Source organism: Pleuronectes platessa, chromosome 21 (genome assembly GCF_947347685.1).
Source record: "Pleuronectes platessa chromosome 21, fPlePla1.1, whole genome shotgun sequence".
Lineage (NCBI taxonomy): Eukaryota > Metazoa > Chordata > Actinopteri > Pleuronectiformes > Pleuronectidae > Pleuronectes > Pleuronectes platessa.
Window position 1 is genome coordinate 1,947,190 of NC_070646.1, and position 23,849 is coordinate 1,971,038.

At 43.2% G+C, this 23,849-nt stretch overlaps 5 protein-coding genes across 8 annotated transcripts; 3 read left to right on the plus strand and 2 right to left on the minus strand.

Annotated features, from left to right (window-relative positions):
- The first annotated feature begins 1,954 nt into the window (after window positions 1–1,954).
- Window positions 1,955–4,988, plus strand: cd79b (CD79b molecule, immunoglobulin-associated beta). Its single transcript, XM_053413386.1, has 5 exons — window positions 1,955–2,135; window positions 3,215–3,511; window positions 3,595–3,713; window positions 4,143–4,196; window positions 4,452–4,988. Exons 1-5 carry the CDS (start codon window positions 2,084–2,086, stop codon window positions 4,539–4,541), a joined length of 612 nt encoding a protein of 203 aa, XP_053269361.1. The 5' UTR covers window positions 1,955–2,083; the 3' UTR covers window positions 4,542–4,988.
- A 450-nt stretch (window positions 4,989–5,438) lies between these two features.
- LOC128426497 (interferon a3-like) lies at window positions 5,439–6,401 on the minus strand. Its single transcript, XM_053413389.1, has 5 exons — window positions 6,276–6,401; window positions 6,107–6,187; window positions 5,809–5,958; window positions 5,606–5,689; window positions 5,439–5,537 (listed from the first exon to the last, which is right to left on the minus strand). The coding sequence occupies exons 1-5, from the start codon at window positions 6,399–6,401 to the stop codon at window positions 5,439–5,441; spliced, it is 540 nt and encodes a 179-aa protein (XP_053269364.1).
- A 2,045-nt stretch (window positions 6,402–8,446) lies between these two features.
- On the minus strand, window positions 8,447–9,455 carry LOC128426496 (interferon a3-like). Its single transcript, XM_053413388.1, has 5 exons — window positions 9,330–9,455; window positions 9,161–9,241; window positions 8,863–9,012; window positions 8,627–8,710; window positions 8,447–8,545 (listed from the first exon to the last, which is right to left on the minus strand). Exons 1-5 carry the CDS (start codon window positions 9,453–9,455, stop codon window positions 8,447–8,449), a joined length of 540 nt encoding a protein of 179 aa, XP_053269363.1.
- Window positions 9,456–11,183: 1,728 nt separating this feature from the next.
- Window positions 11,184–12,192, plus strand: LOC128426495 (interferon a3-like). The gene is made up of 5 exons (XM_053413387.1): window positions 11,184–11,309; window positions 11,398–11,478; window positions 11,627–11,776; window positions 11,929–12,012; window positions 12,094–12,192. Exons 1-5 carry the CDS (start codon window positions 11,184–11,186, stop codon window positions 12,190–12,192), a joined length of 540 nt encoding a protein of 179 aa, XP_053269362.1.
- Window positions 12,193–13,108: 916 nt separating this feature from the next.
- Window positions 13,109–23,313, plus strand: plekhm1 (pleckstrin homology domain containing, family M (with RUN domain) member 1). Of its 4 annotated transcripts, none has more exons than XM_053413376.1 (12): window positions 13,109–13,314; window positions 14,807–14,894; window positions 15,905–16,146; window positions 16,239–16,907; window positions 17,626–18,100; window positions 18,997–19,144; window positions 19,329–20,297; window positions 20,427–20,572; window positions 20,768–20,961; window positions 21,066–21,129; window positions 21,215–21,372; window positions 21,573–23,313. In XM_053413376.1, the coding sequence occupies exons 2-12, from the start codon at window positions 14,841–14,843 to the stop codon at window positions 21,679–21,681; spliced, it is 3,228 nt and encodes a 1,075-aa protein (XP_053269351.1). In that variant the 5' UTR covers window positions 13,109–13,314; window positions 14,807–14,840; the 3' UTR covers window positions 21,682–23,313. The 4 variants fall into 4 exon arrangements, with proteins under 4 accessions (XP_053269351.1, XP_053269352.1, XP_053269353.1 ...); XM_053413377.1 differs by lacking the exon at window positions 13,109–13,314 and adding an exon at window positions 14,526–14,616; XM_053413378.1 differs by lacking the exon at window positions 13,109–13,314 and adding an exon at window positions 14,546–14,632.
- Window positions 23,314–23,849: the final 536 nt, after the last annotated feature.

The window sequence follows — 23,849 nt, forward strand, 5'->3', positions numbered from 1 at the left end:
TTTGGATCTGAAGCAAATTGCAAACACAATTTTTTTTAATCAAGAGAAGCACATCTGGATCAGATCGGTCCCAGTCCACCAGTGAATCCCTGATTTCTGAATAATCACTGTTAGCATTAATACGAGTCGGCTAATGCTCTTAACACGTGTCCCCCCGACTGGCTCGCTCTGAAGGCCCAGTTTATATTGCACTATTTATACCCCTTCCAGGTCAAGTTAGAGCAGTTGACTCAGTGAGACTGAGAGACCTTCCTGTTTCCTCAGATGATTTCATCACTGCTTTATGCATGTCTTATAAAACTGTTTAGTTTTTCTCTGACTGTCGGATATTGATTGAAAGAAAGAGTTAAAAAAACAACCTCTGTGACGTTTGACTGCCGGACACAACCACTAACCTCCGTTTCTGTCTATTAAACAAGAATAATTCTAGTGATGACATATAAGTCCTTTGGTAAATTGCTGTACGTGTTCATTGGAAGTTTTTCCTCAGGTTATACCGAGTGTGGACTCTCGTCTTTTGGATCTTAACTGAATTTCTCAAGCGCAGCCCCACAGGAGTGAAAAAGTTCCTGTAGATACAATGACAACTATTTTGTTTATGAACTGTGGACCTCGTCATCCTGTCCTCACATAGAAAGGTCGCTTCACTTGCTGTTTCGTAAGTCTTAACGGAATTTAAAATGTCTTACTCTGAACATAAATAACATAAGCACTTTTTCTAGTTTTTTTTTTTACTCTAGACTGTAGAAGTCGGCCTCTTCTCTCGTCCGTGTGTTCATCACTGTTTTAACATCAAACCCCTGGAGGAAGACAGAAGAATCGAACGTGTCCTCTGTGAGGGGTCTCTTTGTCTCTTTGTCTTATCCTGCGGGCGCAGCATGGCGCCACTTAGCCGCCATCTTCCCTGATGGTACAGTCATAATCACAAGGTGGTGTCCTCCTTTTGTTTACATTTCTAATGGAGGGGAAGTCATTACTGCTCCACCCACAGTCAGTGTTGCCTGTATATACACTCTGTTCCTCTGTATTGTTTATTTATATCATTTTTGTTATTGTAAAAAGTTGTAACAATGTTGTTAGAATAAAGTTCTGGTAGGGAAATGTAAGAGCTTATCAAACCTGTGTTGTTTGTGGAGCTACACTGGTGCACTGACGCCCCCTGGTGGCCATTACCACGAACACGCTGCACCGCAGACATGAAGTTTGGGAATGGGAAAAAATCACAAAGCACGACAGCAAACAAGAAAACAACACAAGCTTCACACATGCATACAAGCAGCATTGGTGCGAGTAGGAGAGGAGGCAGGAGCGCAGGAGGTCTGAGTGCAAGCGAGAGCACAGATTGAGCACAAGCAGCAGTTACCTGAGTGCAAGCGACAACACTTCTTAGAGCAAGTGCACAATCTAAGCACAAGCAGCAGTTACCTGAGTGCAAGCGACAACACCTCTTAGAGCAAGTGCACAATCTAAGCACAAGCAGCAGCTACCTGAGTGCAAGCGACAACACTTCTTAGAGCAAGTGCACAATCTAAGCACAAGCAGCAGTTACCTGAGTGCAAGCGACAACACCTCTTAGAGCAAGTGCACAATCTAAGCACAAGCAGCAGTTACCTGCGTGCAAGCGACAACACTTCTTAGAGCAAGTGCACAATCTAAGCACAAGCAGCAGCTACCTGACTGCAAGCGACAACACTTCTTAGAGCAAGTGCACAATCTAAGCAGAAGCAGCAGCTACCTGAGTGCAAGCGCAGGGTTTTGAGTGAAAGCATCACAAAATCTGAACATGAAATCAAAAAGTCCTGCTCTCAAGCTGAAAGATGCTCCTGAATAAAGAGAGACAAAAATAAATACACAGTTTAACACTTCACTTCACATCGTCTGTGACTGGAACTCGACATGTTTCTGAAGCTGTGGGTTGTTCTCTGTTCTTTTTTCGGTTCAGTGCAGCCGAGCTCTTCCCCTCATTTGCCTGACACCAGCCTGATAACAGGCTGCAGGCGCTTGTTCTCTTCATGACTGCAGAGGGACCTGGTCACGCGTGGACGTCTGCGTTTGAAATCATTTGTCTTCTTGGGTTGTCATCATGCGCTGGCTGCTGGCTGGATGTTGTGCGTTCGCTCTGATCGGTCTCTCAGGTAAATGTGCACTCTTGGAAGGTTATATGTCATCAGAGGCCGAGATTTTTAAATGATGCGAACACCAGTTGAAGTCTTGATCAGAAATATCAACATTACTGAAACTGTGGATGTTATTACAGCAGGGTAATAACATCCACAGCATTTCATGAGGCTTTGCAGTTTCTGTAATTCGTTATTTCTGTTAAACCGACCGCTACACTGCGCACACACAGGCTTTGCATGTTAGTTTTGAGCTCACAATACCATCACTTCCTGGACATCTGGGGGAAAAGAGGAAGTCGTCTTCTGAGAATAAGACTGAATAATATTATTGTAGTTTTGATGAAGTTATTTTTATATATTCTATGTCTTCACTTTATGTCAAACTTACAGATTGTTTCAGGGAGAAAAACATGCAGAAGAGATGAGAGTTTAAATGCAGTAAACTTTAAAGACGGCACACGCAGAGCACATTCATTTTGTGTGGCTCTGCACCAAATTAATATAAGTCCCCTGAACATGTCAGATTTTGTTTCATCATGATGTACAAATTATTCACTAAGAACTTTTAAGTTACATACTAACCATTAGTCTATAAAATAGCATAAAATGCCGAAGTTATTTCTCATCGTCTAATGTAACATTCTAAATGGTTTCACAGGTTTAACCCGAAAGACGAAGATACAGAAAAGACTGTAATATTATTGTCATTTTGCTAAATTGATTTTCTTCTTTGTAAATTCAGATTTAATTTGCAACAATAGATCATTCCCACTCAAGAAGCTGTTTCCTCAAAGATTGACGTCTTTTTAATTTTGATAAACACTTAACAAATGGGTTGATGATAAAAAAGTTCAACTGATTAATCCACTTAAAGTTTTGGTGCACTGGTTGGCCGAGGTACTCGCTCTACACGGTTCTCATGGATTTAAAGTGAATCTGTGTTTGAGTCGAAATCTGGTGATCTCTCTACATTACCATTAAAAGTGATGTCAGACTCATCATCATATTTATGCAACCAGTGAAAACACTGCACGTGCATGTCCTCTTCCTCTAATCAGATTTACAGTAACTGCAATCGTCTTCTGTTTGCTCAGAGGCCCTGAGCATTACCCAGAGGCCCCGGTTCTACGGCGTACATGCTGGCCGCAGCGTGGTCTTTTACTGCGCCTCAAAGCCACCTCAGCAATCCACCATGCGTTGGTTGAAGGCCGGTGTGCACGATGGTGTTAAAGACGAATTGGTAGAGGGAGAAAGGATTCGTTTTCATGTCCTGAAGAAGGCAGGAAAAAACTCCTTTCTCAACATCAGTGGTGTGCAAGTAGAGGACAGCGGAGTGTACTTCTGCGAGATGAACGGCACGTCGGGGCCCGGAACTCAACTTATAGTCCTCAGTAAGTAGCCGGGAGAACTTTTGTCTCATACAGACTTACAGGAAACGCTCTTCAAAAAAAACAATCCATCTTTCTTCTCCCAGAGGCCGCAAACCTTTCCAAGGCAGCGAGATGGACCACGATGAAGGACGCTCTCATCTTCCTCCAGGGCCTCCTGCTGGCTGCGATTGTCACTGCCATCCTGCTGCGAGGAAGAACAGTGGTGAGACACAACTGTTGTGTTCAGTTCACGCCTGGTTCACTGTGTCATTATAAACACACACACACGTGTCTGTTGTCTGTCAGAGGACACACACAGTGGACTCAGGACATTTTGAATTGATGCCTAACTTCAGTCTTTACTCAAATGTCCAAGTGGCTCTCGGATCTTTTTCTTTTGATTGTTTCAAAACATCTGGATAATTTGTCTTGTTTAATTATGAAATAGATAGTTTTATAGATATATAGATTTAATATGATACAATACGATACAATACGATAGATACGATATGAGAATAACTACAAGATAGAAACTGTAGCTACAATGTGACAGATATGATACGATATATAGAGAATATGATAGATATGATAGATATATCAGGTAGATAAGTTTAAACTGTAGTTCATTTCTCCTTTTTGTGTTTTTAAACAGTCAGAAAAGAAGGACATCATATATGAGGAGCCGGAGACTGATCACATCTACGAGGTTTGTTGGAACATCTATATATTCATCATAGACGGGGACATTCTTTTTCCCTCATACGTTTTATTCATATACAACTTTTCAAGCTTAAGCACAAAAAAACAACTTTCACAACTTTTGGACCAATGTTTATAAAACAACACTGAGCCCATGCAAGTGTGATATTGTTATAAATCGATTAAAAATGAATATTGGCAAATATGCGATGGAACAAGAGGCATGTCGCTGCTGTCACATGAAGATGTGTGTGTCTCTCAGGGTCTGGAGATCGAGAGGTGTGACGGAGGACTGTATGAGGAGCTGTCGGTGTACGCCCAGGCTGACGATGCTGAGGCCCCATGGGAGTGAGCTGATCCTCGATCAGTTTCACATCAAGTTCTGATCACACATTCATGGTTATTGATGGTGAAGTGAAAACAACTATCTTGTGAACACGATATCTCGAGAACGCCTTGAGGGAATTTCTTTAAATTTGGTGCAGATGTTCAGTTGAACTCGAGAACGGACTGATTCGAATTTGGTGGTCAAAGGGTCAAAGGTCACCTCATATTATTGTGAGTGCAATATGTCAGGAACAGCTTAAAAGAATGGAGCGGCACTGATTGGGGGAGGTTTTTTTTTACATAAATTGAGTTGTGTATTATTTCATGATATCTCTTCTGGCATCGTTCAATGTTGAACCTGCAACATATATACACCAATATTTAGTTTGATCTTATCGTGATTGTCTGTTTGTCTATTATTTTCAGGAACGAGTTCATAAGTAATAAACAAATTTGCGTTTCCCTGGAACAAGTGTTGTTTTTTGTATTTTTGTTCTCTTATGGATTTTAACTTACTCATTGTGAGGAAAATTCACCAACCCCCAAAAACGCAAGAGTAAGATAAACAGTGAAATATAAAAATAAACTATCAATGGATATTCAAGCAAATAGATAAACACTTTCATAATCTGATGGACTGAAATGCATATTCGCAATAATAATAATACATGAGCATTGTGTTTGTTGATGCAACAGGAATAAAAACAATGTAAACTATTTTGTTTGCGGGACAATTAATTGTTTTTAATTGGATATGACATGTATGACATGTATATATTGCAATTTACAAAAATTAAATTAGCACATTCAACCAATGAACTTGATGAATGAATGAATAAATAAATAAATAAATAAATAAATAAATAAATAAATAAATAAATAAATAAATAAATAAATAAATAAATAATCTGATGGACAGATTCTAGTTGTCGGCGAGTAGAGATGAAAGCAGCAGGTCGGATCTCATTAGATGACCTTTAATTTCCTTCCTGATCAGTTCCCAGGATTCAGCAGAGTAGTCCTACACACACAAGAATATTATTATTAAAAGTTGGTTATGTAGATGCGTAGGTGAGTAGGAAGACTCACCAGTTGATGTAACATATGACGTGACAGTCCCTTGAAATACATGAACAGCTCCTTGTTCTTCTTCTTGTGGCTGTCGCTGACAACCTAAATAGATAAAAAGTTTTAAACAATACTTTAATATACAGCTTTGTTTTAGTTTTGTAAATTACACTCAGAGCGACAGATCAGTCAGTTTTAAATGTGAGGGAACGAGAGACACGTACACAGGAGCGAAGGCCGACCGCCTGTCGGCTCATGACGTTGAGGAAGTCCTCCAATCTTCTCTCGTCCCATGATGCAGCGCTGTGGTCCTCCTCAAACAGCAGCACCACCTCCTCCAGAACCTGCACCGTGAGCGCAAGCTTATCCTCAGCCTGGAAGAGGAGGAGGAGGAAGAAGATGAAGGACGAGGAGAAATCATACAGACATACATTAGACAGCTGTTTTAAAAACTGGAGATAATAAGAAGAGATATAACAAATATGATAATATATCTTCACTGCAGGTTTGTATTTGACTCACTGCTGCTTTGGACGTCTGACTGTACAGATCCTCAGGGAAGGACACTTCAACATCCTCAGTGGAGTTAGTGGAGTTATGAGCCTGCATCACACACACACACGTCATGTTGTCATTTCATTCACTTCACTTATTCCAAAGACTTTAAACCTGATGCAAACAAGTCACTCACCATCATCTCTAGTAGATCCAAAGAGTTCTCACTGAGCTGTTTGAACTTGTGATCCATCCATCTGCAGCTCAGAGCCGAGCCTGCGACGCTCAGACCGAGACAAAGTAAGAAGATCCTGTGGAGCATTGTGAAAAGAGCAGGTAGAGGTGGACTCAGTAAACTCAGGTGTCTCTGTGTGTTTGTGTTGGAACAGATCTGCAGAACCTCATTTATAGTAGAACTCACCGATTTCATTTTCCGAATACGAGCTGTGGGAAAACCTGCACAGGGACCTTGGAAGATTTCATCAACGTCATGAGCCGACAGGCTGACGACCTCCGGTCCTGTGTGCGTGTCAGGGTGGATGAGCGCAGCCTGATAACATGATACAATATGATACAATATGATAGATACAATGTATACGATAGATACGATACGATAGTAACCACAAGATAGAAATAATAGCTACAATGTGATAGATAGATACAGAATAATGGATAAGATGGATATATTAGATATATTAGGTAGATAAGTTTAAACTGTAGTTCATTTCTCCTTTTTGTCTTTTTAAAAAGTCAGAAAAGACGGACATCATATATGAGGAGCCTGAGACTGATCACATCTATGAGGTTTGTTGGAACATCTATATATTCATAGACGGGGACATGTTTATTCTTTCGGTCTTTCAGCAAAAGAACAAGATGCATGTTGCTGCTGTCACATGAAGATGTGTGTGTCACTCAGGGTCTGGAGATGGAGAGGTGTGACGGAGGACTGCATGAGGAGCTGTCGGTGTACGCCCAGGCTGACGAAGCTGAGGCCCCATGGGAGTGAGCTGATCCTCGATCAGTTTCACAACTAGTTCTGATCACACGTTCATGGTTATTGATGGTGAAGTGAAAACAACTATCTTGTGAACACTAGGACACACGTCATATCCAATAAATAAAAGTGAATCATCCAACATAAATTATTGTTTATTGTTTTTATTCCTATTTCCACAGATCTTTGTGCAGCCAATTCTTTTCTGATATAAAAAAACAAGAACAACAATATAACAAACTCTTGTAATTATCAGTCATAGAATCATTTAATGGTTTGATCTATTGGGGGTAATGGTCCCAGTTTAAAGCTGTGACTTGTCTGTGGAACATTTCAGAAGAACATGAAGTTCTCACGTGTCAGCAACATCAACACCCTTCAAACTGCTGCGTTCAGGTGAAGCTCGTAAATCACCACTGCTGTCAATGCTTCCTCTCCACGTTCAAAACTTACCAGAACTAAAATGTGCTTGATCATACACCAGTTTGATAAGAACTACCAGACTGGACAGAAAACAACTTTCAAATGCATTTAACGTGTTGTTTTACCAACTTACTCTTTAGTTCAGTTCCTATCCAGTGTGGCTGATTTGTAAATTAGGTAAAATGATGGAAACCATCCTGCAAAAGTTATATTTTCATATCTCTGCTTCATATCAGGGGCCGGGAACCTTCCCCTGTCAAAGTCCATTTATATCTTTATAAAATCCTTTGAGGGCCACACTAACTTATTGTTTATTGCTAATCAATTACGATTGACAAGGTTCAGTTATGGATTTTCATTATATAATACTAACATTGCTGTGCAGCTATGAAAGGAAACATCTCACGTGGTGCACAATGAAACATATCATCGTTAGCCTTTCACGACAGTAACATTTGTTTGACGATATATTGTCAAAGAAATTATTGCGATGAACAATATTTTTTAACGAAAATATCTGTATTCCATCAGCATGTTAAGTAAAGAAAACATAACTCATTGTGTAGAAAATCCACCAAACCCCTAAAACACATGAGTAAGATAAACAATGTCATATAAAAATAAACTATCAATGAATATTCAACTACATAAATAAACACTTTCGTAGTCTGATGGACTGAAATGCATATAGGCAATAATAATAATAATAATAATAATAATAACAATAGCATTGTGTTTGTTGATGCAACAGGAATAAAAACAATGCAAACTTTTTTGTTTACTGGACGATTAATAGTTTTTATTGGATATGACATGTATGAAAATAAATTAGCAAGTTCAACCAATGAACTAATGAATATTCAAACAACTTGATGAATAAATAGTTAAATAGTTAAATAGTTAAATAGTTAAATAGTTAAATAGATAAATAATCTGATGGACGGATTCTAGTTGTCGGCGAGTAGAGATGAAAGCAACAGGTCGGATCTCATTAGATGACCTTTAATTTCCTTCCTGATCAGTTCCCAGGATTCAGCAGAGTAGTCCTACACACACAGGAATATTATTATTAGATGGTGGTTAGGTAGGTAGGTGGGAAGGTAGGATAAGTAGGTAGGAAGACTCACCAGTTGATGAAGCACATGACGTGACAGTCTCTTGAAATACATGCGCAGCTTCTTGTTCTTCCTCTTGTGGCTTTCTCTCACAATCTAAATAGATAAAAGGTTTTGAACAATACTTTAAAATACAGCTTTGTTTTAGTTTGATGAAATTACACTGCCCCCATGGAGAGGCCTCAGTCAGCAGCACTCAGAGCGACAGATCAGTCAGTTTTAAATGTGAGGGAACGAGTGACACGTACACAGGAGCGAAGGCCGACCGCCTGTCGGCTCATGACGTTGAGGAAGTCCTCCAATCTTCTCTCGTCCCATGATGCAGCGCTGTGGTCCTCCTCAAACAGTAGCACCACCTCCTCCAGAACCTGCACCGTGAGCGCAAGCTTATCCTCAGCCTGGAAGAGGAGGAGGAGGAAGAAGATGAAGGACGAGGAGAAATCAAACAGACATACATTTGACAGCTGTTTTAAAAACCTGAGATAATAAGAAGAGATATAACAAATATGATAATATATCTTCACTGCAGGTTTGTATTTGACTCACTGCTGCTTTGGACGTCTGACTGTACAGATCCTCAGGGAAGGACACTTCAACATCCTCAGTGGAGTTAGTGGAGTTATGAGCCTGCATCACACACACACACGTCATGTTGTCATTTCATTCACTTCACTTATTCCAAAGACTTTAAACCTGATGCAGACAAGTCACTCACCATCATCTCTAGTAGATCCAAAGAGTTCTCACTGAGCTGTTTGAACTTGTGATCCATCCATCTGCAGCTCAGAGCCGAGCCTGCGACGCTCAGACCGAGACAAAGTAAGAAGATCCTGTGGAGCATTGTGAAAAGAGCAGGTAGAGGTGGACTCAGTAAACTCAGGTGTCTCTGTGTGTTTGTGTTGGAGTAGATCTGCAGAGCCTACTTTATAGTAGAACTCACCTATTTCATTTTCCCAACAGAAGCTGTGGGAAAACCTGTACAGGGACTGTGGCTTTCAACCAGTTCACATGGTAAACCTCAACACACAGGTAGAATGACACACACCTGAACTGAAATACTTTATTCACTTTATAAGAATAAAATGAAGCATAGTAATGTTCAGATGTTGAGCTCTGGACAAGAAGAAATTTGGGGCCGATTTCATATAAACTGTACATTTTATTTTTGGTAGAAATTAAATCTTTCATTTTTTTTGATTTGCATCTTGTTTTACTCTGACCTAGTTACATATATACTTATACAACAACTATTACATTCATATAAATAGAAAGACAATTCATAAAGACACTGGAGTTACTGATATACACACTATTAAATTAGATTATGTCTATTTGGAGCAGAGGCCTGAAAATGAGAAGGTTAACTTAAAGTGTGCAAACGGTGGTGATGATAATAATAATAATGTTACATCAAATAATCATATGCACATTTGGTAAAACATGTTTGTTTGATTTCCTACGAATTCACTCTGTTTATTGAGGGGAAAGAAAAAAATACTCTTGTGTAATAGCTACATTTAATTCAAATTAAAAAGGCCAAATAGTAACTGGAGATTTAAAATATTATTTAAAAAAAACAGCCTATCCTCCACAGAATTATAAAGTGAAAATGCAATCACGGTTGTTAATATGATTGACGCAAATGACATGATGAAATATGCAGTTGCTCATTCACAGGCTGCACGTGTGGTCATTCTTCAGAAACAGGACGTGGGCTGCGTTGAGGAGCGACAACCACCGGCCGGAGTCACTTTCATTTTCTGTTGAGGGGAAGTGTTTTCACCTTGTGGCCTGTTTGTGACGCGGAAACACTGCAGACACACCTACAGTGACACAACTCTAATGGTGTCTACAGGGCACTCAGAAAGCTAATCTGCCACGCCCACGTGCCACAACCAGAAACTCTTTCATTTTGCGGACGTGTGAAAATATGTCAAGTATGTTTACACTCTCGAAAAGACGTCAAGAGAAATAAAGTATGGATCAGTCAGCTGCAAAAGAAACACAACTAAATAAAAGTCTGTGTTTGTTCTGCTGCCACTCTGTGATTTATCACTTTTCAGGTTGAAAGTGTGGCCTGTTGTGCAGATTAAAAAGTGCAGGAGAATCCTCTGGTAGTGATGTCGGTGCAGCCGTGGTCACCACGAGGTGAAATGTCACCGACATGTTCTCATGAACCAGAGTCAAAGTTCAGCCCGCAGCCGCTTTCCTCTTGTCTCAGAGGGAAGTTCCCTTTATGACGCCTCATGGACACAGTAACAGCTGCAGCTTTATCAATGAAGGATTATCATGAGTCCAAACAGAAATAAGGATGCAATAACCACAATAATGAAAAAACGTCGACCACCACGTTTGCAGAGTGTGAAATAAAAAACGTCCTTGTATTAGGTTGGTGAGATTTTACCTATAGGTTGAGGCTTCAGCTTGACTAGTGAACTATGGGTTTCCCAGAGTTAGGAAAATGAAATCGGTGAGTTCTACTATAAAGTAGGCTCTGCAGATCTACTCCAACACAAACACCTGGAGACACCTGAGTTTACTGAGTCCACCTCTACCTGCTCTTTTCACAATGCTCCACAGGATCTTCTTACTTTGTCTCGGTCTGAGCGTCGCAGGCTCGGCTCTGAGCTGCAGATGGATGGATCACAAGTTCAAACAGCTCAGTGAGAACTCTTTGGATCTACTAGAGATGATGGTGAGTGACTTGTCTGCATCAGGTTTAAAGTCTTTGGAATAAGTGAAGTGAATGAAATGACAACATGACGTGTGTGTGTGTGATGCAGGCTCATAACTCCACTAACTCCACTGAGGATGTTGAAGTGTCCTTCCCTGAGGATCTGTACAGTCAGACGTCCAAAGCAGCAGTGAGTCAAATACAAACCTGCAGTGAAGATATATTATCATATTTGTTATATCTCTTCTTTTTATCTCCAGTTTTTAAAACAGCTGTCAAATGTATGTCTGTATGATTTCTCCTCGTCCTTCATCTTCTTCCTCCTCCTCCTCTTCCAGGCTGAGGATAAGCTTGCGCTCACGGTGCAGGTTCTGGAGGAGGTGGTGCTGCTGTTTGAGGAGGACCACAGCGCTGCATCATGGGACGAGAGAAGATTGGAGGACTTCCTCAACGTCATGAGCCGACAGGCGGTCGGCCTTCGCTCCTGTGTACGTGTCACTCGTTCCCTCACATTTAAAACTGACTGATCTGTCGCTCTGAGTGCTGCTGACTGAGGCCTCTCCATGGGGGCAGTGTAATTTCTTCAAACTAAAACAAAGCTGTATTTTAAAGTATTGTTCAAAACCTTTTATCTATTTAGATTGTGAGAGAAAGCCACAAGAGGAAGAACAAGAAGCTGCGCATGTATTTCAAGAGACTGTCACGTCATGTGCTTCATCAACTGGTGAGTCTTCCTACCTACTTATCCTACCTTCCCACCTACCTACCTAACCACCATCTAATAATAATATTCCTGTGTGTGTAGGACTACTCTGCTGAATCCTGGGAACTGATCAGGAAGGAAATTAAAGGTCATCTAATGAGATCCGACCTGCTGCTTTCATCTCTACTCGCCGACAACTAGAATCTGTCCATCAGATTATTTATCTATTTAACTATTTAACTATATAACTATTTATTTATTTGTTTATTTATTTATTCAATCATTCCTCAAGTTGTTTGACTATTTATTAATTCATTGGTTGAATCTGCTAAATTATTTTTTTATTTTTTTTATTTGAATGTTCTTATTTATTCATAAATATTTCTGACATGTCGTATCCAATAAAAAACTGTTAAAGATCCAGCATAAATAATTGTTTGTTGTTTTTATTCCTATTTCTTTGTGCAGCCAATTCTTTTCTGATCCCAAAAAACAACAATAAAACAAACTCTTGTAATTATCAGTCATAGAATCATTTAATGGTTTGATGCATTGGGGATAATGGGCCCAGTTTAAAGTTGTGACTTGTCTGTGGAACATTTCAGAAGAACATGAAGTTCTAACGTGTCAGCAACATCAACACCCTTCAAACTGCTGCGTTCACGTGAAGCTCGTAAACTACCACTGCTGTCAATGCTTCCTCTCCACGTTCAAAACTTACCAGAACTAAACTGTGCTTGATCACACACCAGTTTGATAAGAACAACCAGACTGGACAGAAGCCATCTTTCAAATGCATTTAACATGTTGTTTTACCAACTTACTATTTAGTTCCGTTCCTATATTCCTAAATTAAAAATATTAAAATATCCTTCATGAATAAAACTCAATTGAAATAGACCTCACAACTGAAAACAAAATAACAGTTAAGTTATATTCTATACGCTAAGTATTCCACGGTTTCTTATCTTAAGTGTAAATAAAGTTCATATGAAAGGGGCGCGTGAATATTGGTCCTCTAAAAAGAAAAAAAAGGGGGGGGAAGCCACTTTTTACTGATATTTCCGATGGACCATGAAGGCGTCGCCGGTGTAATCACGCTCCCATGATGCATTCGGGTTCAGTCGGACGGCACGGAGCGACTCACGTCAAAACAAATCGCGGCTAACGCAGGTTTCCGGTGTTTTTCGGGATTTTTTGACGCAAACGATGGAGAGCGACTGTTCGGACCGACCCTGCTGCTGAGGTCCCGGCCGGTCACGGACGATAAGCGGCGGCGTGGGGACGTCAACTCGCTCCTGAGCTCAGCTAGCCTGGTTATCGGTGAGTAAGCTAGCTAATGTGGCTAATAACCTGTGCTAGCACGGATAGCTTGACAGTTTTAAAAACATGCAGTGAAGCATCACGTGTTTGTCACGTTAACCCGGGTTCAGGGCTTGATGTTTAACTTTCCAGAAGTTTCTTGATTTAACCCGGTTCCTACTGTTAGCTTAAAGGAGCTAACCGCACCAGGGTTTGTTCAGCAGCAGAGTTTAAACATAATTTAATCTGCTCTTAACTTTCCTCACGTTAAATGTCATTTCAGCCGAATTCACCCCGAAGCTGTTTGGGAACAACCAGGGTTATTGTTGTTTATTATCGGACCACGTGTGAATAGTTAAATACGTGTGTTGTCATCATTATCATTTATCCTTGTTATCATTAAATCACGACTTGTATCATTCGCTCGAACAGAAACAGAATCACGTGAGGGTGAGAAACATCCGGGTCGCGAGTTCGGCTTCTTTAAAACTCAAGACACTTTGGATCCTGTGTTCTCCAGCTCACTGTCACTCCTGTTAAACCCGCAGGAAGCTAATGGTGGACGGGAGGAGGAGGTTTCCACCGACCTGTGGTTCTCTCAGCTCGAGCTGGTCTCAGATGTGTTGTTTTGTTGTGTTACAAGTGGAAGAGACAAAGACACAAAGAGACGCATGTCAATTAAAATGAACAGAATGATTGTAGATGAGGAACTTTACAGTTAATGGGATTCAAACCAGACCGCAGAGAGGAAGAGAAGGTGCAGAACCATCCTGTCACTTCCAACTTGTGTCTGTTGTGTGTTCATTCATTCTGAGGTTGTGTTTGTAACTTTTCCCACGCGACAGCACTTGTGGGGATCGACCTGTGATTGATTCAGATCACGTCCAGACCAGGAAACAAAGAGGTTTGGGATCAGAACAGTTGATTATCATGCAGATGAGATGCTTCACTCATGAGAAAGTCGGCTAAGACAATGGATTTCTCTGTTTTCCTGTTGCCCAGTTGTTTCTCCATGGACAAGGGATCTGAACCCGTAACCACCCGGACGCCTCGGGGTGAATCTTATCTGGCTCTGATTGTATCAGGGCGGCCGCTGCTCTCCAGCCACTTTCTTCAGGATCTTGATTTGCGTTATCTGGGATTTTTCTATTTTGTAATTGGGGAAGTTAAGTCTGAAGCGTTTGCAGCCACTTCCCGGCTGACACCCGATTTATAACCAGCGCCTCACATGACTCACTCACACACTGAAACCGTGAAATCACAGATATGTCACACAGCATAAAGCCTCATGATGGAGCGTGCAACGATCTGTCCACGGCCAAGGTGCGGCTGCCCTGAAGTGAGGAAGAGGGCGAACATGTTTCCTCATCATCACACGGCGCACAAGCTCACATTACTTGTTTATCCTTTCTTAAATGTCAGATGTGATACCGACAGAGCTGTGTGTGAGTGTGCGTCCTGTGTGGTAAAGCCTGCTGCACGCGTCTCATGCATCTTTGTTTCTGTGTTTCAGTCGTGCCATGTGGGAGTAGCTCTCCGGAGGTGCCATGCTCGCCACACAGATGCCAGACACGCCACCGGAGGCTAAAGGTGTCAAACAGGTAGAACAACAATCTGTTTCCCCTCCGAGCAAAGATCGTGTTTCTGTGTTGGCTGTTTATCTTTAATTTTTATCCGGGTTTTGCTTTAGCAAGTAGATTTCTGACTTTTTTTGCAGTCAAAATAAAAAGCTAATAGTCACAAGGGGCATGTGCAAGAACTTTATCATCTGCTTTATATATCAATGCCTCCATGTGCATTTCCTACTGTTTTACATGATAACTTTAGGCCTTAATGGGTAAAAGCTATTTTCTTTCAATCTAAAGCTGCGGTTGTGCCTCAGGCGTTGGTCAGTGTGAGTGTCAGCTGAGCTGTGACCTCGACTCAACGCCCTTTTTGCTTTCATACTCACATTTGAGGGCCGAGTACAAGTTTCTTCTTTCATGGTTCCTGCTGTAACTCGGGTGTGAGGGTCAGAAATCGACTTTATTGTCTCTGTGGAGGGACTTTTATGCTGAACATTGTCAGTCCGTGACAATAAAGAAGTATTTAATGACACTGGTGGAACTGTAACTGACATCCGTGTCAGAACTGAACTCGGCTCACCGGCTCATTACTGTTTTTAGAACAGACTAAAGTTGACAGATAATCTAATAGTAGCATTTCATCAGATGGGTGAGAAACGAGGACACAGTGTGAACTTCTGTTATTTAATAGTTATCAGACTTTACTGCATGTACGACCAGGACAATGTTTCTTCTGAAGCTGGGAGAGCAGGGGAGGATTTGTCCCTCCACACATCTTTCTAGCTGCGAGTCTCAGGTTTTGAATTCAGTGAAGCGCAGTAAGAGAAGAGTGCTTCAGTGTCAGGAACACAGAGATCCTCGTCTCAGTGCCGTGTCCTGACTCTGCAGGCTATGTGCAAGTGGGTAAGTTACAGACCTGGATGAACACTGGAAGTTAACTTCACTCTCCCAACGTGCTGCTCATCACAACCGCAACTTAATTGACTTCTCGCCAGACAAAAAAACGAGGATGTTGACAGTTCCTGCTCCCCTGGGTTGTCACGCAGATCAAAGAGAAGCTGGCCCAGTCGCTCAAGGCCCTGCAGAAGCGCTTCGTGACCTCGGACGCGGTCGTGACCAGTGAGGATGCTGACGCTAACCTGCTCTGCTGCGCCCTGGAGGCCATCTTCATCCACGGTATCAAGAGCAAGTACATCCGCTCTGACACTGGGGGGCGGACCAGGAAGGGCGGCCGGGCTCCCCTCCCTCAGCCCTTCTTCTGGAGCCTCCTCAAGACCGTCACCCACCGGTAAGTGGAGATACTAATCCAATCTCTAATATGATTAATGCAGGGTGATGGATCTTGACCATTTCCCCACACTCCTTCTGTTAAATCCCCAGTGATGTCATCACCGAGCTGGAGAAGATAGACTTCGTGGGCACGGACGTGGGTCGCTGCCGAGCGTGGCTCCGGCTGGCGCTGAACCACGGCCTGTTGGAGTGCTACCTGGCCTCGCTGTTCCGGGAGGACTCCAAGCTGCGGTCGCACTACCAACCCAGTGCCTTGCTCCTGAACACCGAGGAGCGGGACGTCCTGCTCAGCTACCTCCAGGGTCTGGCCTCACTCACGTTCAGCCTGTCTTACAAGTCCGCCGTCCTCAACGAGTGGACCACCACGCCTCTGGTGCTGGCTGGACTCTGCCCCTTCTCCCAGGCGGACACACCCGACCTGACCCTTAACGGCGGGGACCATTCCAGCTCCGGGTCCCTGTGTAAGGAGACGTGGGACACAGTGTCTCAGTCGTCCAGCTCATCGGATGCTCAGGATACGCAGAGAGGATGTCCAGTGTCGTTGGTGGGGAGGGGGTCGAGTGCTCTACAGGGGGAGAGGACTGCACTCAACTCTTCTAATCTCAGTCTGGACACCACGGGCTCCTCTCAGCTCTCCTCCAGCTTGAGCTCCGACAGCCTCCTGCAGGGGCAGGACCCCCGCAGCCCGGCAGGAGAGCAGTGGTCCTCATGTGACCTGGACATATCCAATCACATCAGCACCAAGAAACCACAGAAGGAGTAAGTACTCCTGCCTGGATATAGTTTTTCTATCGATTTGATCTGCTTATTAAGTTTTTTTATGTGGATGCAAATCCTATTATTACTTATTTCCCCGTGTTGAAGACGACTCTTTTCCAAAAACCACTGCAAACATCAATGAGACACCTCAATGCACTGGATGACATCTTCTTTCCTTAACACACACACACACACACACACACACACACACACACACACACACACACACACTAGTTTATTTTGAGTTAGGCCTAATGCGAGATCCTGTTGCTGTAAATACTCACTAACGCATCAACTGTGCTTTAATCTGCGGCTGGAAATAGTCCACAACAAACAACAAACACCGAAAAACTGTTTTAAGGAAATGGCCGAGACCTTTTTTAAGATATTAAATAAGTCCAGGGAAATAAAGAAATGTTGTCGACCTTGCAAGAAATCTTCTTCTTGTGTGTTGACTCTGCACCTTTCTGATTTTGGGAATCATCGGCCAGATAGAATAATAGTAGAAGAATAACAGGGAAGTTAAAAATGATTGAAAGACCAACACTGTTGGTTTTGCTCTTTTCATTAGATTTTTTTGACGATCAGTCAAATCTATAATGGGTCTTTTTTGCTTGTCGTAGACATATTTCAGTCAAATTCATATTTAAAATGGACATTGATATATAAAAATGTGTTATTCTATTATGTACTCAGTTAAATGTCTTTGTCTCTGCAGTTTGGTGACTGAGTTTCGGGAGAGCGGACAGGGCAGTCAGGACTCAATGCGTGAAGACACGTCCTTTGTCTCCAGCACGGGTCCGGATCAGTTTTTGGAGACGGCTGTTTTCAGTGGCTCTGACAGTGAGACCCAGGGTCCTGGGACGCCATCACAGGACCTGAAGGACCAGCCCCTCCACTCCGTTCTCTCCCATTCATCAGAGCCACCACCAACTTCCCCTGATCTGCCGTCATCCGATGATAACCATGTTTACCAAACGGCCTCTGACGCATGTGATGATTCCTCCAACGAGTTGCACCTGGACAGCGACACAGAGGAGGTGAATCCAGCTGATCTGAAGGAGAACAGTGCGTCTGTTCAGAAAGAGAAAGAAGTAGAGAGCTCAGTGAAGAGCTGCTCGGAGCCGTCACTGCATCCGGGGCCTCGCTCTGCCAGCATCCTGAGCAGGAAGCTGTCCACAGATTCTCTCTCAGTAAGTATATCAGCAGACAAATAGCTTTAAGTTGGAAATGATGAGTTAGATGTGAAACTTCAAAAGGCCTTTTAATGACTTTGAGACACTTCTCGAGAGTAAATATTTATATATATTGAGTTTTCATATTTGCAAACTTCAAACGTATTTCTGTGAAAGCTTCGAATCAGATTTCTATAAACCAAACTGCAGAACTGTTCAGCCTATACTGTAAACCAGGGAAAGGTCAAAGGTCAAATCGTCCTTCCTTCAGTTACTGCCGGCTTTCAGAAGACAACTTGAGGAAGGACCATTGATCCCAGTTTACATTGTTCACAGTGGAAAATCTGCTGTCACTGCTGTTGCTATTCGGGATTTCCCAGTGAGGAACTGGCGGATAGAATGTCTGTCTGACTCCTTCCAGTGTAACCGAGTGGAAAATCAGCACAAGCTCTTCATGTAGCTGGTTTTTTTTTGGTTTGGGAACTGTTGACTATAAATCAGGAGGCTGTGGTCAAAATGAAACACAGAGTTCACCGGGGAAAGAAATTTCCAACAGCTCCAGGATATGTCACAACATTTCACAACATGCTGAACTTATTGTAGTTACCACATGATGCCCGTCCACTTCAAGTCAGTCACGAGGATGAAAATGTGTGCTCAAGTTTACACAATGAAAAAACACATTGAATCCACGTTCAATCCTTTTATTAATTGTAGTTTGTATCATTTTAGTTTTGCATCAAAATCTGTTTTTAAACTTTAACAGAGAAAGACTCTCATCCTCCCTCTACTCCCCCCACAAGTCACATGATAACAGGAACAGCTCTTTTACCAGCTACTGACTGAATAACTCAGATTCATGTAGCATCAGGACAACTGACATAAGATTCAAACTTTTGTCTTTCACATCGCAGCATTCCCGTTCCTGGATCTCTGAGGACGACATCTACAAGCCCCAGCTGGAGGAGGTGTCTGATCAGGACGAGGCGCCTCCACCCGCTCTGACGCCCGAGCCCAAGGTCTCCCAGTCCCCTCCCAGTGTCGTCCATCGCAGACAAATAGGTACTCAACACAATCTCCTTGTTTCAAGTGGAAAACTGAAACTAGAGGATTTGTCTTTATTTGTCAGAATTAAATGTGTTAGGCCTACACTGGGCGCCTTGGAGTGATGATAGAACAGAGATCATGTGTAATAGCTGCTGCTGTCTGTCCTCACACTGTGTCTGTCCCTCTGTGTGTCTGTCAGGACTGTCCAACCCGTTCCGTGGCTTGCTGAAGCTCGGCCATCTCGAGAGACGCAGTGCGATGGGGCTGTGGCGGGACTATTACTGCGAGCTGTCCCCCTTTGAGTTCCGCCTGTATTTCAACGCCGAGGAGCGGACCTGCTCTGACAACTGCTCCCTGGTCCGGTGTGAGGACGCTCGTGTCACTTTGCCTGAGGGACGCTTCGAGCTGGCCTTTCCTGGGAAGCGACTGTACCTCCGAGCGGCCAATCGGGACGAAGCTGAGGACTGGGTGGACCGGATCGCGGAGGCCGTCAACAAATGCCGGCCAACGCCTTGTGTCAACGAGCAGTGGGAGGTGCTACAACCGTACAGTGAGAATGGTGTAGATGAACGCACGCTTTCATCCACGTCCTCCACGCCCTCCAGCCCTGAGAGAGGGATAGAACACCCGGACACGAGGACTTGCGGAGGCCTGGAGGCTCCTCCTCCTCTCCAGGAGTTCGACTGGACTCGGACGGCTGATTTAGAAACGGACGCCATGAAAGAAGCCGTTTTGTACATCTCCACAGACGCTGAAGCTCGGACATGGGCCCCTCTGGTCTTCTCCCTCTCCTTAGAGACGCTGAAAGGCTTCCGGATGCAAGACGGGAGAAAGCTCCTGCAGCTGAAACACACCATAGAGGACATTCGGGATGTGGTGCCCGACGTCTCCCTGGGAGGTCCGGCCTTCTTCAAACTCTTGACCGTGAGGGAAGCGCTGAGACTCAGGGCGGAGAGCGCGGAGGAGGCTCGCTCATGGAGGGTTTTGATCCGTGGAGCTCTGGACTCTTACCTGGAGAGTGGAGAGGATGATGCAGTGGGTGTGGGGGTGACTGGGAACCTCCACAGGCTGGTGCAGCACCGGTTGAAGGAAGATGGAGCTCTTCTAGTTCATCTCTGCACAGTGCCCTCAGAGAAGGGTCTGGACTCTCAGAGCTTCAAATGTGCAGGTAATATTTATATCGTGTTTAACCTATTTATTATTATTTCCAGCGTCGTGTTTATCAGTGAAACTTTGTTATATTCTGTAATCCCTTAAATCAGAGGCTGAGATCTGAGTTATTGTTTGTCTCACACAGGATGTCCTCAGCAGATTGGGCCGTCCCAGTGCAGAGCCAGGTTGTGTGAGTTCTCAGGCCAGTACTACTGTGACTCCTGCCACCACGGGGACACCACCATCATCCCCTCACGCATGGTGCACAACTGGGACCTCACACAGCGGGAGGTGGGTGGCGCACGTGCACGTTGTAAGAGTTGAATCCTAAAAGGAAAGAGTTCTCTTTTAAAACAAACACTGCATCACTTTAAAGACTGTTTCAATAACTGAGACGAGTTCTGTCTTTTACTGGTATTTTCTTCTCGGTGGTAATCACACATAACATGAATCCACATGTTCTGATATGTGTGCGTCTCTCTCCAGGTGTCTAAGAAGGCCCTGCGGCTGCTGTCTCAGGTGAAACACGAGCCTCTGCTCAACCTGGAGCAGCTGAACCCAGAGTTAGTGAAGCACTCCGGGTCCATGGCTCAGACCCACAACCTGCGGCAGCGGCTGCGTCTCCTCGGGGACTACCTGCTCACCTGCCGCAGCGGGGCCTACAAGAAGCTCCAGGCCAGGTGTGTGTACCAGTGTGTGTCTTCTACTGGGAATCTGCAGGCGTTACAAAGTCTAATGAAGCTATGAATTCAGTTTTTCATTAGTGTTTCCCTGCTCTCTCCAGAATGGGTCAGCGGACGTACCTGCTGGAGTCGAGTCATCTGTACAGTGTGGTCGACCTGCAGGAGGTAACACTGACTCCTCGTCACACTGAGGACATCTGTCCCTTTTCTAAACGTCTCAATACTCACGGGTCTGCTCCGTCTTTTCCAGATCGCAGAGGACCAATACGCCGTCTACCTGATGACTCTGCTGCAGTTCGCCTCCAGCCACGTGTTTCAGTGCGACCTGTGTACGCAGCGCGGCTTCATTTGCCAGATTTGCCACGCGCATGACACCATCTTCCCCTTCCAGTTCGACAGCACCACCAGGTAGTTTGTCCTGCACCACCTCCCTCCCCTGGTTCCACACCTTCTTCATTTATCCACCAGCTGCTAACACTCCCATGTGTTTTATTAGTTTCAAGTCAAGAGCCTGAATAAACATTAGAATGAAAATGATTGGTTCTTGTTTCACCTTCAGTTTAACATTTCTTTTTCCTGCTCCCTCTTTTCCCCCTCCCCTGACCCAGGTGTACAGATTGTAAAGCCGTGTTCCACCTGGCCTGTAAAGCTCCGGGCCGCTCGTGTCCTCGCTGCCAGCGGATGAAGAAATACCGGGAGAGGGATCTTCAGGAGTGAGCGCAGCCGGCAGCACGACAACTGTTTGTCAGGAAGCCAGACGGCCACTTGTGTGGAGAAAAACTAAATCTAGCTTTTACATGAAGTAACCTCAAGTGCAATTATGAACTCAATTAACCTCCTGCCCTCACTGACATTTAAACCAAGGGTGGTGCAAGAGCCTCAGTGCCACGGAGTCTTGTTCTGATTGACGGGGACACTGACCCGTCCTGAGACATCAGATCACAAGTGGTGGGGGATGCATGAGCTCACACTCTGTTGGCTGTGTGAATGTGTTGAAGCCACATCTGAAGCACAGCCGACTAACTGACAGACTCGGTCCTGCATCGGAAATACCTCTGATACTGTCGGGTCGGGCATCAGCGAGTACATGAATCTATATAAGAATCTGATAGCACATCTTTTAAGTATATAAGCAGCTTTTCCATTGGTCAAAAAATCCATCAACACCTGCTAACATCTGGCTTTTGTTCACAATGAGAATTGATTCCAGCGAGAAGAAGTAAAACAGCGCGGGACATTGAAGAACCACTTTCATACAGGGGTAGTAGCCTACAGCTGTTAAAATATGCAATATGAGGTATTTATTAAATGCACAAAACTGAATCCGAACATCTCCCTGTTCTTGAGAGAAATCAGCATCATCTGGTCTCAACTAACAGACATAACATATCAAACTGGAGCTGACCACTTGTGATCGGATCTCTCAGGATGGATGTATCTGACCGTGGCCCCTGAGCCTCATGACGCTGCCGCAGTGCAGCCAAATGTTACCGACTTCAATACCTCTCTGAATTCTGATTCAGCCACGGCATCAAACCGAGGAGCGGACGGTCGCTTCCAAGAATCGTTTCTGTTCCTTTGTCTTAACGTGTTAAAAAACATTCTTAACACCATCGTGTTTACCACAGATGCTCTGAAAGACACATCTCTCAGCACAGCACAGCAGCGAGGTCGGGTTCTGCACACGCACACAGCACATGAGCCGTTTGAATGAACACATCTCCATCGTGCCTTCTCTTTAATTCAAGCTGTACACTACTCTAAGGGCCAAACAGAATCACGTAGGCTTTTTTCTTTTCTGAATCGCCATAGGTTAAAATTACACTGCTGCATTACACATCTGTCGCCAGGAAGATTTGGTCTTAATATATTGGTTAGAGACGTTTAGAGGTGAGATTTAAAAATAGATATATTATGCTGATTACTGACTTAAATGAATTATTAACAAATTGGCATAAAAACCTTTTGTTGGTGCAAATTCTGATTCAATACACATTTTTGCATATTTGCACTTAAGCGCTGACTGTTAAACGGATATTTCGACCAAAGTTTAGTCGTAATATCCTCAAGTACTTGAAGTGACACTGTGGAATTGTCTTTTGATATTTCCCCGTGCTGCTCAGTTGTATTTTGGACTCTTGAGTGTTGGACTCTGATGTAGAGAGGAAGTCACAGAATCATGTAATAATGAGTCACTGAAGGTTTTTTCATCGGATCCATTTTGATATTTGCAGGAGACAGAATTCTGCAACACTGTTTTTCCTGGTTTGTATTTTTTTATTTTCATCTCATCCAGTATGTGATGTATAAATGATATTATGGAATAAATATCAGTGTGTGTCCCTTTCACTTTTGTGTTTCATGAATGTGACGTTTTGTCAGTTTGTTGCATCGATGCTGCTTCGTCCACAGTAGCCTGTTAGCATGCTACTTAGCTAAGTGTGCTACATCGTAGATTGTAAATACAGAATTTGACTAATTCTCAACATTTCAACTTAATTCTCTGCATTACGACTTAATTCTTAACATTACGACTTCATTCTGAACATTTCATTTTTTACTTTATTCATAAATCACAAACAAAATCATATTTCTTTCATTTTTCTCAACATTACTACTCTGTCCAGTCAATACGCTAAAATCTCATTTGTTTGACCTTTTTTCGAGACCTTTCCACCTTAATCTTTAAGCGCACATAAAATTATCTCAAGCTGATTAATTTTGACTATATTTCCTGTATTTTGTTTATGTATTATTTGACCCCCCCCATCCCCAACCTTTTGACTTAATACTCAATATTTCAACTTGACTTTTAATATACCAAAAGAATTACATTATTCATGAAATGCATATTCTCAGTTTTCTCATAGCTGATAAGAAACTCT